The following is a 12,500-nucleotide window of genomic DNA, read 5'->3' as shown; positions in this document are numbered from 1 at the left end:
TCACCACCTTCCCTGCCCTTCACCACCTTCCCTACCCTTCACCATCTTCCCTGCCCTTCACCACCTTCCCTGCCCTTCACCATCTTCCCTACCCTTCACCATCTTCCCTGCCCTTCACCACCTTCCCTGCCCTTCACCACCTTCCCTGCCCTTCACCACCTCCCCTACCCTTCACCACCTTCCCTGCCCTTCACCACCTTCCCTGCCCTTCACCATCTTCCCTGCCCTTCACCATCTTCCCTGCCCTTCACCACCTTCCCTGCCCTTCACCATCTTCCCTACCCTTCACCATCTTCCCTGCCCTTCACCACCTTCCCTACCCTTCACCACCTTCCCTGCCCTTCACCACCTTCCCTACCCTTCACCATCTTCCCTGCCCTTCACCACCTTCCCTGCCCTTCACCATCTTCCCTACCCTTCACCATCTTCCCTACCCTTCACCATCTTCCCTGCCCTTCACCACATTCCTTGCCCTTCACGACCTTCCCTGCTCTTCACCACCGCCCCTCCTCTTCACCACCTTCCCTGCCCTTCACCATCTTCCTTGCCCTTCACCATCTTCCTTGCCCTTCACGACCTTCCCTGCTCTTCACCGCCTTCCCTGCCCTTCACCACCTTTCCTGCCCTTCACCACCTTCCCTGCCCTTCACCACCATTCCTGCCCTTCACCACCTTTCCTGCCCTTCACCACCTTTCCTGCCCTTCACCACCTTTCCTGCCCTTCACCACCTTTCCTGCCCTTCACCACCTTTCCTGCCCTTCACCACCTTTCCTGCCCTTCACCACCTTTCCTGCCCTTCACCATCTTCCTTGCCCTTCACCACCTTTCCTGCCCTTCACCACCTTTCCTGCCCTTCACCATCTTCCCTGCCCTTCACCACCTTCCCTGCCCTTCAGCACCTTCCCTGCCCTTCACCACCTTTCCTGCCCTTCACCACCTTTCCTGCCCTTCACCATCTTCCCTGCCCATCACCACCTTCCTTGCCCTTCACCACCTTCCCTGCCCTTCACCACCTTCCCTGCCCTTCAGCACCTTCCCTGCCCTTCACCACCTTCCCTGCCCTTCACCACCTTCCTTGCCTTTCAGCACCTTCCTTACACATTTTCACTGCTATTCTTGCGACGTTACTTGGACTGTTGTTCTTGCGACGTTACTTGGACTGTTGTTCTTGCTACGTTACTTGGACTGTTGTTCTTGCGACGTTACTTGGACTGTTGTTCTTGCGACGTTACTTTTACTGTTGTTCCCGCATTGTTACTTTGATTGCTGTACCTGCTACGTTACTATGATTGATGTTACTGTTACGTTATTATGATTAATGTTCCAGCTATATTACAATGACCAGTGTTTTTGTTACGTAACGATTGCTCTGCTCCTCCTGGCCTGTCATTGAAGCTTTATTCTTCCATATCCGGTAATTTTACTTCAACTGAATCAGCTCCGTTACTGTGAGTGTTTTCTGTTCCAGTCCCGTTACTGTGACATACTGTTACAGTCTTATACAATATATATGTATAAGATTATTGAAGAAGCATGAGATAAAATAAAATTAACTCACAGAACATGAAACTTATATTGAATAGTGTTACTACAAGACAGGACAAAGTAAGGATATCAAATAACAAAAAAGATCAAACTCAAAAACTCAACTTACATGACATATACCGGACACGTCGGATTTGCCAAACATTCAGCAAAAGTTAGCAAATACAATTTCAAAATTATAACTGAAAAGCAAATAATTAAAACTTATACAAACAACGAAGAATTAAAACACATTACTGATTACCAATTATGCACATTAAAAGACTAAATATTAAACAATAAAAACATCAAATATTATTCACAGCAGAATTCAACAAAAATAATTATAGGACAAGACGTTATTTAAGATATGCACCATAATAATAAAATGAAGTGGGGAGACTAAAAAATAATGAAGTCTACACGAAGCACTAAAAGTCAGAGTAACATTGTTTTGAGACGAACTATTCTTTGCATGAGTCTGACTTTAGACCTTGGATACATGCATGAGTCACCAGTCTAACCTGCGTGTGATGGAATCGCCATATATCAGAGAGTTGCGGCCTCTGTTGAATGCAAAAAATTCAGCTGAACAGTTATATACTTCGTAAACTTTACCTAGGTTTATATTTTCCTTTTACTTGTGCTGCTTCCTGACTTTATTATTTTTAGTCGCCCCCCCCCCCCTTGATATGAGTTTTTGGTGCTTATTTTGAGTGAGGTCTTGTCATATAACTATTTCTGCTTTATTAAGGTACTGAGTATATATGGTGTTTATTATTATGTAATATTTGATTTTTTATAAAGTATGTAATTGGTAATCTATTATGTGTTTTAATTATTTTTTGCTTGAATAAGTTTCTGAATTACTTTTTTTACAACTGTAGTTTCGAATTAGTATTGACTGTTTTTCTTAAGTATTTGTCAAATCTAAATTTGTAAATCGTCATGTAAGTCGGATTTATGTGTTTGTTCATTTTTCTATAATTTGGGTCATTTATATGTCTTATCTTGTAGTAAACAGTTCTTATTCGGTTTAAGTTTTTTGTTTTGTGGATCAATTTGAATTCATGAATTAACACTAGGTCAAAAGTCCTGTGTTTTAGATCTGATGATGAATACAACTATGAATTCAAAACGTTGTGGAATTTAATTATGATGTTTAAAGATTTTAAAGATCTTTGTTACATCAATTGTTCTCTTGTTGATCGTGAAGTATTCATGTTTATTTCTGTTGATAGACCTGTATATTGGACGTCTCGTTAGGGAACATATGAATTCGCTTGTTTAGGGAAGAGGATATACGACCATCTGTCTCCTAGACGAGATTATTGCTTATATTGTCTTAAATGTTTAAAGAGTCCAGATTTACAAGACGCTAACGTTAAAAACTATAATTTACACACAGCGATTTACAAATAATGCAAAATAAGAATGAGTTTATGTGAAAGCGTTCACAACAACTTAATATGCACAATACACAACAAGAAGACCAGGACGAGATGTCTTGGTGTATCTCCTCTCACCCCCCCCCCCCTCCCATGTTGTCTCCTACATGGTGGATTAACCGCCTTTTATCGGAAGTTTGGACTAAAGTTGCGACCCATATATCATCCGCGTCCAGCTGGTTCTTGAGTTATTTATGATTGCACTTTTCCAAAATAAGCATTTTGTGAGTGTGTGTATATTCACCTAGTTGTGCTAGGTGAATCAACTGTTGCTAACTTCCCCTCCCCCCCCCCACACACACACACTCACCCCCCCTTCCCCAGGAAGCAGCCTGTAACGCTGTCTAACTCCCAGGTACCTAATTACTGCTAGGTAACAGGGGCATCAGGGTGAAAGAAAATCTGTCCACATGTTTCTGCCGATGCCGGGAATCGAACCCCGGACCACTGGCCTACGTATCCAGCGTGCTGTCCACTCAGACACTAGCGCCCTATGTGTGTGTGTGTGTGTGTGTGTGTACTCACTTCATTGTACTCCCCTATTTGTGTCTCCCGGGTCGCGCATTGACTCTTGGATCCTGCCTTTGTATGCCATCAGTTTTTACCGCAATGACTCCGGTCCCATTTCCCTACCATACCTAGTTTTAAAATTATGAATAGAATTTGCTTCAACAACCTGCTTCTTAAGTGCATTCCATTTTTCCACTACTCTCACACTAAAAGAAAACTTTGCTGTGTGTGTGTGTGTGTATGTGTGTGTGTGTGTGTGTGTGTTTACTAGTTGTGTTTTTTGCGGGGGTTGAGCTTTGCTCTTTCGGCCCGCCTCTCAACTGTCAATCAACTGTTTACTAACTACTTTTTTTTTTTTTCCACACCACACACACACACCCCAGGAAGCAGCCCGTGACAGCTGACTAACTCCCAGGTACCCATTTACTGCTAGGTAACAGGGGCACTTAGGGTGAAAGAAACTTTTGCCCATTTGTTTCTGCCTCGTGCGGGAATCGAACCCGCGCCACAGAATTACGAGTCCTGCGCGCTATCCACCAGGCTACGAGGCCCCTGTGTGTGTGCGTGTGTGTGTGTGTGTGTGTACTCACCTAATTGTGTTTGCGGGGGTTGAGCTCTGGCTCTTTGGTCCCGCCTCTCAACCGTCAATCAACTGGTGTACAGATTCCTGAGCCTATTGGGCTCTATCATATCTACATTTGAAACTGTGTATGGAGTCAGCCTCCACCACATCACTTCCTAATGCATTCCATTTACTAACTACTCTGACATTGAAAAAGTTCTTTCTAACATCTCTGTGGCTCATTTGGGTACTCAGCTTCCACCTGTGTCCCCTTGTTCGCGTCCCACCAGTGTTGAATAGTTCATCCTTGTTTACCCGGTCGATTCCCCTGAGGATTTTGTAGGTTGTGATCATGTCCCCCCCTTACTCTTCTGTCTTCCAGTGTCGTAAGGTGCATTTCCCGCAGCCTTTCCTCATAACTCATGCCTCTTAGTTCTGGGACTAGTCTAGTAGCATACTTTGGACTTTTTCCAGCTTCGTCTTGTGCTTGACAAGGTACGGGCTCCATGCTGGGGCCGCATACTCCAGGATTGGTCTTACATATGTGGTGTACAAGATTCTGAATGATTCCTTACACAGGTTCCTGAACGCCGTTCTGATGTTAGCCAGCCTCGCATATGCCGCAGACGTTATTCTCTTTATGTAGGCTTCAGGAGACAGGTTTGGTGTGATATCAACTCCTAGATCTTTCTCTCTGTCTGTTTCATTAAGTACTTCATCTCCTATTCTGTATCCTGTTCCTGGCCTCCTGTTTCCACTGCCTAGTTTCATTACTTTGCATTTACTCGGGTTGAACTTCAACAGCTATTTGTTGGACCATTCACTCAGTCTATCCAGGTCATCTTGTAGCCTCCTACTATCATCCTCTGTTTCAATCCTCCTCATAATTTTTGCATCGTCTGCAAACATTGAGAGGAACGAATCTATACCCTCTGGGAGATCATTTACATATACCAGAAACAGTATAGGTCCAAGGACTGACCCCTGCGGGACTCCACTTGTGACGTCTCGTCTCGCGTCTGTGTGTGTGTGTGTGTGCGTGCGTGTGTGTGTGTGTGTGTGTGTGTGTGTGTGTGTGTGTGTGTGTGTGTGTGTGTGTGTGTGTGTGTGTGTGTGTGTGTGTGTGTGTGTGTGTGTGTGTGTGTGTGTGTGTGTGTGTGTGTACTCACCTAGTTGTACTCACCTAGTTGTGTTTGCGGGGGTTGAGCTCTGGCTCTTTGGTCCCGCCTCTCAACCGTCAATCAACAGGTGTACAGATTCCTGAGCCTATCGGGCTCTATCATATCTACACTTGAAACTGTGTATGGCGTCAGCCTCCACCACATCACTTCCTAATGCATTCCATTTGTCAACCACTCTAACACTAAAAAAAGTTCTTTCTAATATCTCTGTGGCTCATTTGGGCACTCAGTTTCCACCTGTGTCCCCTTGTGCGTGTTCCCCTTGTGTTAAATAGACTGTCTTTATCTACCCTATCAATTCCCTTCAGAATCTTGAATGTGGTGATCATGTCCCCCCTAACTCTTCTGTCTTCCAGCGAAGTGATGTTTAATTCCCGTAGTCTCTCCTCGTAGCTCATGCCTCTCAGCTCGGGTACTAGTCTGGTGTACAAACCTTTGAACCTTTTCCAGTTTAGTCTTATCCTTGACTAGATATGGACTCCATGCTGGGGCTGCATACTCCAGGATTGGCCTGACATATGTTGTATACAAAGTTCTGAATGATTCTTTACACAAGTTTCTGAATGTCGTTCGTATGTTGGCCAGCCTGGCATATGCCGCTGATGTTATCCGCTTGATATGTGCTGCAGGAGACAGGTCTGGCTTGATATCAACCCCCAGGTCTTTTTCCTTCTCTGACTCCTGAAGAATTTCCTCTCCCAGATGATACCTTGTATCTGGCCTCCTGCTCCCTACACCTATCTTCATTACATTACATTTGGTTGGGTTAAACTCTAACAACCATTTGTTCGACCATTCCTTCAGCTTGTCTAGGTCTTCTTGAAGCCTCAAACAGTCCTCTTCTGTTTTAATCCTTCTCATAATTTTAGCATCGTCTGCAAACATTGAGAGAAATGAATCGATACCCTCTGTGGGATCATTTACATATATCAGAAACAAGATAGGACCGAGTACAGAGCCCTGTGGGACTCCACTGGTGACTTCACGCCAATCGGAGGTCTCACCCCTCGCCGTATCTCTCTGCTTCCTATTGCTTAGATACTCCCTTATCCACTGGAGCACCTTACCAGCTACACCTGCCTGTCTCTCCAGCTTATGTACCAGCCTCTTATGCGGTACTGTGTCAAAGGCTTTCCGACAATCCAAGAAAATGCAGTCCGCCCAGCCCTCTCTTTCTTGCTTAATCTTTGTCACCTGAACGTAGAATTCTATCAAGCCTGTAAGGCAAGAATGAACCTGAACCCATGTTGGCGATTTGTCACGAAGTCCCTTCTCTCCAGATGTGTTACCAGGTTTTTTCTCACGATCTTCTCCATCACCTTGCATGGTATACAAGTCAAGGACACTGGCCTGTAGTTCAGTGCCTCTTGCCTGTCGCCCTTTTTGTATATTGGGACCACATTCGTCGTCTTCCATATTTCTGGTAGGTCTCCCGTCTCCAGTGACCTACTATACACTATGGAGAGTGGCAAGCAAAGTGCCTCTGCACACTCTTTCAGTATCCATGGTGAGATCCCATCTGGACCAACAGCCTTTCTAACATCCAGATCCAGCAGGTGTCTCTTGACCTCCTCTCTCGTAATTTCGAACTCTTCCAAGGCCGCCTGGTTTACCTCCCTTTCTCCTAGCACAGTGACCTCACCTTGTTCTATTGTGAAGACCTCCTGGAACCTCTTGTTGAGTTCTTCACACACCTCTCTGTCATTCTCTGTATACCTGTCCTCGCCTGTTCGAAGTTTCAATACCTGTTCTTTCACTGTTGTTTTCCTTCTGATGTGACTGTGGAGTAGCTTTGATTCGGTCTTGGCTTTGTTTGCTATATCATTTTCAAAACTTTTCTCTGCTTCTCTTCTCACCCTGACGTACTCATTCCTGGTTCTCTGGTATCTCTCTCTGCTTTCTGGTGTTCTGTTATTCCGGAAGTTCCTCCACGCCCTTTTATTCAGTTTCTTCGCTTCCATACATGCCCTATTATACCATGGATTCTTCTGTTGCTTCTCGGATTTTTCCCTTTGGGCCGGGATGAACCTGTTTACTGCCTCCTGACACTTTTGGGTAACATAGTCCATCATACCATGTACGGACTTATCTCTGAGGTCTGTGTCCCAAGGTATTTCACTTAGGAAACTTCTCATCTGTCCATAATTTCCCTTTCGGTATGCCAGCCTTTTGATTCCTAGTTCTCTTTTGGGGGAGATAAGTCCTAGCTCTACCAGGTACTCAAAGTTCAATACACTGTGGTCACTCATTCCCAAGGGCGCTTCCATCTTAACTTCCCTTATATCCCACTCATTTAGGGTAAATATCAAACCAAGCATTGTGTGTGTGTGTGTGTGTGTGTGTGTGTGTGTGTGTGTGTGTGTGTGTGTGTGTGTGTGTGTGTGTGTGTGCGTGTGTGTGTGTGTGTGTGTGTGCGCGCGTTTGTGTGTATGTGTACTTACCTAGTTATGCTTGCGGGGGTTGAGCTCTGGCTCTTTGGTCCCGCCTCTCAACAGTCAATCAACTAATGTACAGGTTCCTGAGCCTATTGGGCTCTATTATATCTACTCGTGAAGCCGTGTATGGAGTCAGCCTCGACCACATCACTTCCTAATGCATTCCATTTGTCTACTACTCTGACACTTAAAAAATTATTTCTAACGTCTCTATGGCACATTTGGGCACTCAATTTCCACCTGTGTCCCCTAGTGCGTGTGCCCCTTGTCTTAAATAGTTTGTCTTTATCTACCCTATCAATTCCTCTTAGAATCTTGTATTTGGTGATCATGTCCCCTCTAACTCTTCTGTCTCCCAGTGACGTGAGGTTTAATTCCCGTAGTCTCTCCTCGTAGCTCATACCCCTCAGTTCGGGTACTTGTCTAGTGGTAACTCTTTGAACCTTTTCCAGTTTAGTCTTATGCTTGACTAGATATGGACTCCATGCTGGAACCGCATACTCCAGGATTGGTCTGATATATGTGGTATATAATGCTCTCAAAGATTCCTTACACATTTTTCTAAAGGCCGTTCTTATGTTAGCCAACCTGGCATATGCTGCTGATGTTATCCTCTTGATATGAGCTTCAGGGGACAGGTCTGGCATGATATCAACCCCCAGGTCTTTCTCTCTCTCTGACACTTGAAGTATTTCATCTCCCAAATGATACCTTGTATCGGGTCTCTTGCTCCCTACACCTATCTTCATTACATTACATTTGCTTGGGTTAAATTCTAACAACCATTTGTTTGACCATTCCTGCAGCTTGTCCAGGTCTTCTTGAAGCCTCAAGCTGTCCTCCTCTGTCTTAATCCTTCTCATAATTTTGGCGTCGTCAGCAAACATTGAGAGGAATGAGTCTATACCCTCTGGGAGATCATTTACGTATATCAGAAATAGGATAGGTCCAAGCACAGAGCCCTGTAGGACTCCACTGGTGACTTCACGCCAATCTGAGGTTTCACCCCTCACCGTAACTCTCTGCTTCCTATTGCTTAAGTACTCCCTTATCCACTGGAGCGCCCTACCAGTTACACCTGCCTGTTTCTCCAGCTTATGCATCAACCTTTTATGGGGTACTGTGTTAAAGGCTTTCCGACAATCCAAAAAAAATGCAGTCCGTCCATCCTTCTCTTTCTTGATTAATCTTTGTCACCTGATCGTAGAATTCTATTAAGCCTGTAAGGCAAGATTTACCCTCCCTGAACCCATGTTGATGGGTTGTCTCGTAGTCCCTTCTCTCCAGATGTGTTACTAGGTTTTTTCTCACGATCTTCTCCACCACCTTACATGGTTTACAAGTTAAGGACATTAGCCTGTAGTTCAGTGACTCTTGTCTGTCACCCTTTTTGTATATTGGGACTGTATTAGCCGTCTTCCATATTTCTGGTAGATTTCCCGTTTCCAGTGACCTACTATACACTATGGAGAGTGGCAAACAGAGTGCTCCTGCACACTCTTTCAATACCCATGGTGAGATTATGTGCGGGCCTAACAGCCTTTCTCACGACCAGCTCCAATAGGTGCCTCTTGACCTCATCTCTTGTAATTTCGAACCCTTCCAAGGCCGCCTGGTTTGCTGCCACCTCTCTTAGCGCCGTGATCTCTCCTTGTTCTATTGTGAAAACCTCCTGGAACCTCTTGTTGAGTTCTTCACACACCTCTTTGGCATTCTCTGTGTACCTGTCCTCACCCACTCTAAGTTTCATCACCTGTTCTTTCACTGTTGTTTTCCTCCTGATGTGACTGTGTAGTAGCTTTGGTTCGGTCTTGGCTTTATTAGCTATGTCATTTTCATACCTTTTCTCAGCTGCTGATCACACTAACATACTCGTTCCAGTTCTCTGGTATCTCTCTCTACTTTCTGGTGTTCTGTTATTACGGAAGTTCCTCCACGCCCTTTTGTTCAGCTCCTTTGCTTTCATACATTCCCTTTTAAACCACGGATTCATCATTTGTTTCTCGATTTTTTTCCTGTCGGGCCTGGATAAACCTGTTTACTGCCTCCTGACACTTTTGGGCGACTTAGTCCATCATGTTCTTGATATTCGGACTTAGTTCTGAGTTCTGTGTCCCATGATATATCCCTTAAGAATTTATTCGTCTCATAGTTTCCCTTTCGGTACGCCAGCCCTTTGTCTCCTAGTTCTTTTTTGGGGGAGATAATTCCTAGTTCTACCAGGTGCTCAAAGATTAATACACTATGATCACTCATTCCCAAAGGGGCTTCCAACTTGACTTCCCTTATATCCTACTCATTTAGTGTAAATATCAAATCAAGCATAGCTGGTTCATGCTCTCGTCTCATTCTTGTCGGTCCCTTTACGTGTTGACTTAGAAAGATTCTTGTTGCCACGTCCAGCAGCTTAGCTCTCCATGTGTCTGGTCCTTCATGTGGGTCTCTGTTCACCCAATCTATGTTCCCGTGGTTGAAGTATCCCATGATTAGTAGTCTAGATCCGTTCCTGATAGCCATAGAAGCTGCTCTCTCTATAAAAGTGATGGTGGCTATGTTGTTTTTATCATATTCCTGTCTGGGTCTTCTGTCGTTTGGTGGGGGTTATATATTATACTACTATATTATATATTATATATTATACTACTATTATAATTTTCTGTCCTCCAGCTGCTATGGTGCCTGATATGTAGTCACTGAAACCTTCACAACCCTGATTAACCATCTCTTCAAAACTCCAACCTTTTCTTATCAGCAAAGCTACACCACCTCCTCCTCTCCCTTCTCTCTCTTTCCTCTACATAGTAGTCTTGTGGAAACACTGTGTTAGTTATGGTTTTCGTTAGCTGGTTGTGGGTTCCCCTCTTGTCTCTGGGACTGTTGTGTTGGGGGCTGTGATTTCCTGGTTTACTCCTCTCTCCCTGCGCTTCCTCCTTGCCTCTGCTGCCCTGGCTCTCTCCTCCTTCGTCCTGTCCCTCAGCAGGAATACTTTTTTTGTATTCCTCCACATACTGCAGAGAGAGGGCGAGGGGGAGAGGAGAGAGAAGAAGGCAAGAGAGGGAGAGGACGAGGGCGAGAAAGGAAGGGCGAGAGAGAGGAAGGGAGGGCGAGAGAGAGAGAGAGAGAGAGAGAGAGAGAGAGAGAGAGAGAGAGAGAGAGAGAGAGAGAGAGAGAGAGAGAGAGAGAGAGAGAGAGAGAGAGAGAGAGAGAGAGAGAGAGAGAGAGAGAGAGAGAGAGAGAACAGAGAGGGCGAGAGAGAGAGAGAGAGAGAGAGAGAGAGAGAGAGAGAGAGAGAGAGAGAGAGAGAGAGAGAGAGAGAGAGAGAGAGAGAGAGAGAGAGAGAGAGAGAGAGAGAGAGAACAGAGAGGGCGACAGAGAGAGAGAGAGTGAGAGAAAAGAGAGGGCGAGAGAGAGAGAGAGAGAGAGAGAGAGAGAGAGAGAGAGAGAGAGGGGGGTGGGGATGGGTGGGGGGGAGGAGGGAGATTGTATATCACTCTCTCTATGGTGGCCAGTTGACGTGTAAGGGGAAGGAGGGACTGTGTTGCCCTGACTTGTGTGAGTGTAGGGATAAAGAGCATCATTCAGGTCCCAACTGAGCTCATAGTGAGGTTACTGCCTCATTCTCTATCAATCTGTCAAGATTACTATTCTATTATCAAATGAAATGCATTATATGTGACTACTATATGATATTAAATAAACCTTGCACACTGTTGAATACTTTAGAGAGAGGGGGGCACTTACCAGTCACCACTCAACAAGAACAACCAGGCAGTTCCACGGCGGTCGTCCCACATTGGCCGTCAGGTCAGGTCGCTCCACGGGGCTCTCCGTATGTGTGTCTGTCTGTGTTGATTTCAATATCACATAGAAAAAATAGTAAGACAACGTCAGTGAAATATTATTGCACATATGTTTTTTTGAACGTGAAACATAGTGGCACCAATATTGACCTCGCTGACTACGACCATAGCCGAGACCAATTATGTGTTTCAGAGGAAGGAGAAAAGTAATCGTTAACGTTTCATTAGTATAAGTGCCTTAAAAGAAACTACAAAAGCAGATCATTAACACTGAATTTAGTTCATGTATAATAGCAGGTGGATATTGTAATGACTCTAAGCCATTGTTATCCATACCAACAATCACTCATGTTATGCCCGTAGTGTCTAATTTTTCGTGTCACCCACACTAACCCGACGTGTCCACCCCATGCCCACACTACAGCCCCTGGACCGTGACCCACCCCACGGCCGGGCTCAGTGGCGACTGCGGGTGACTGCGTCAGATGGCGAGCTGGAGACGCACACTGACGTACGCGTCAACCTCAAGGACGTCAACGACAACGCTCCGTACTTCCCCTCCCACACCACCACCACCACCATCTCCGAGGACACGCCCAAAGGTAAAGTACCACAACCACACAGTCACTACAATCTCTTACCAAGTTCCCGAAGAGTCAACAAATGCTCAAAGCTTCGTATTATCGCCATGACAACAATAAGCAAAACGCTCCTAAAGGTATGATTTTAATATTTCATAGTGGGAGCGAGCTCCTGCCAGACGTAAGAGCTCGTACATAGACGAGGTAAGCCTTAACTTTAGCAAAGACTGGTCGTTCCTGTTCAAATTGCGGAATGGGTAACTTTCCCGACTGTTAAAACTAAAATTCCTTTTTACCGACAAGAAAATTATTTGTGTATTACATAGTTTCTGGAAAAGTTGAAGGTAAAGCACCCTCGTTTGTATATAAACTTACATTTTGTGTATATAATCTTCTGTCATGTAATTTGCCTTGTCTCTCTACGTAATGTAACGAACGAAAGTGTTTGGGCAATTTTA

The 12,500-nt window shown here is 44.9% G+C and overlaps 1 protein-coding gene across 1 annotated transcript in view; it reads left to right on the top strand.

Annotated features, from left to right (window-relative positions):
- LOC123750438 (putative neural-cadherin 2) overlaps nucleotides 1-12,500 on the top strand; it is a 349,307-nt gene that overhangs the window by 211,749 nt on the left and 125,058 nt on the right. Inside the window, 1 exon segment of the mRNA XM_069332160.1 lies at nucleotides 11,886-12,063. Coding sequence (XP_069188261.1) covers nucleotides 11,886-12,063 — 178 coding nt within the window.

This window comes from Procambarus clarkii, chromosome 27, assembly GCF_040958095.1.
Source record: "Procambarus clarkii isolate CNS0578487 chromosome 27, FALCON_Pclarkii_2.0, whole genome shotgun sequence".
NCBI classification, from domain to species: domain Eukaryota; kingdom Metazoa; phylum Arthropoda; class Malacostraca; order Decapoda; family Cambaridae; genus Procambarus; species Procambarus clarkii.
Note: the sequence above shows the minus strand (reverse complement) of the source record. Positions and strands in the feature narration are given on the sequence as shown.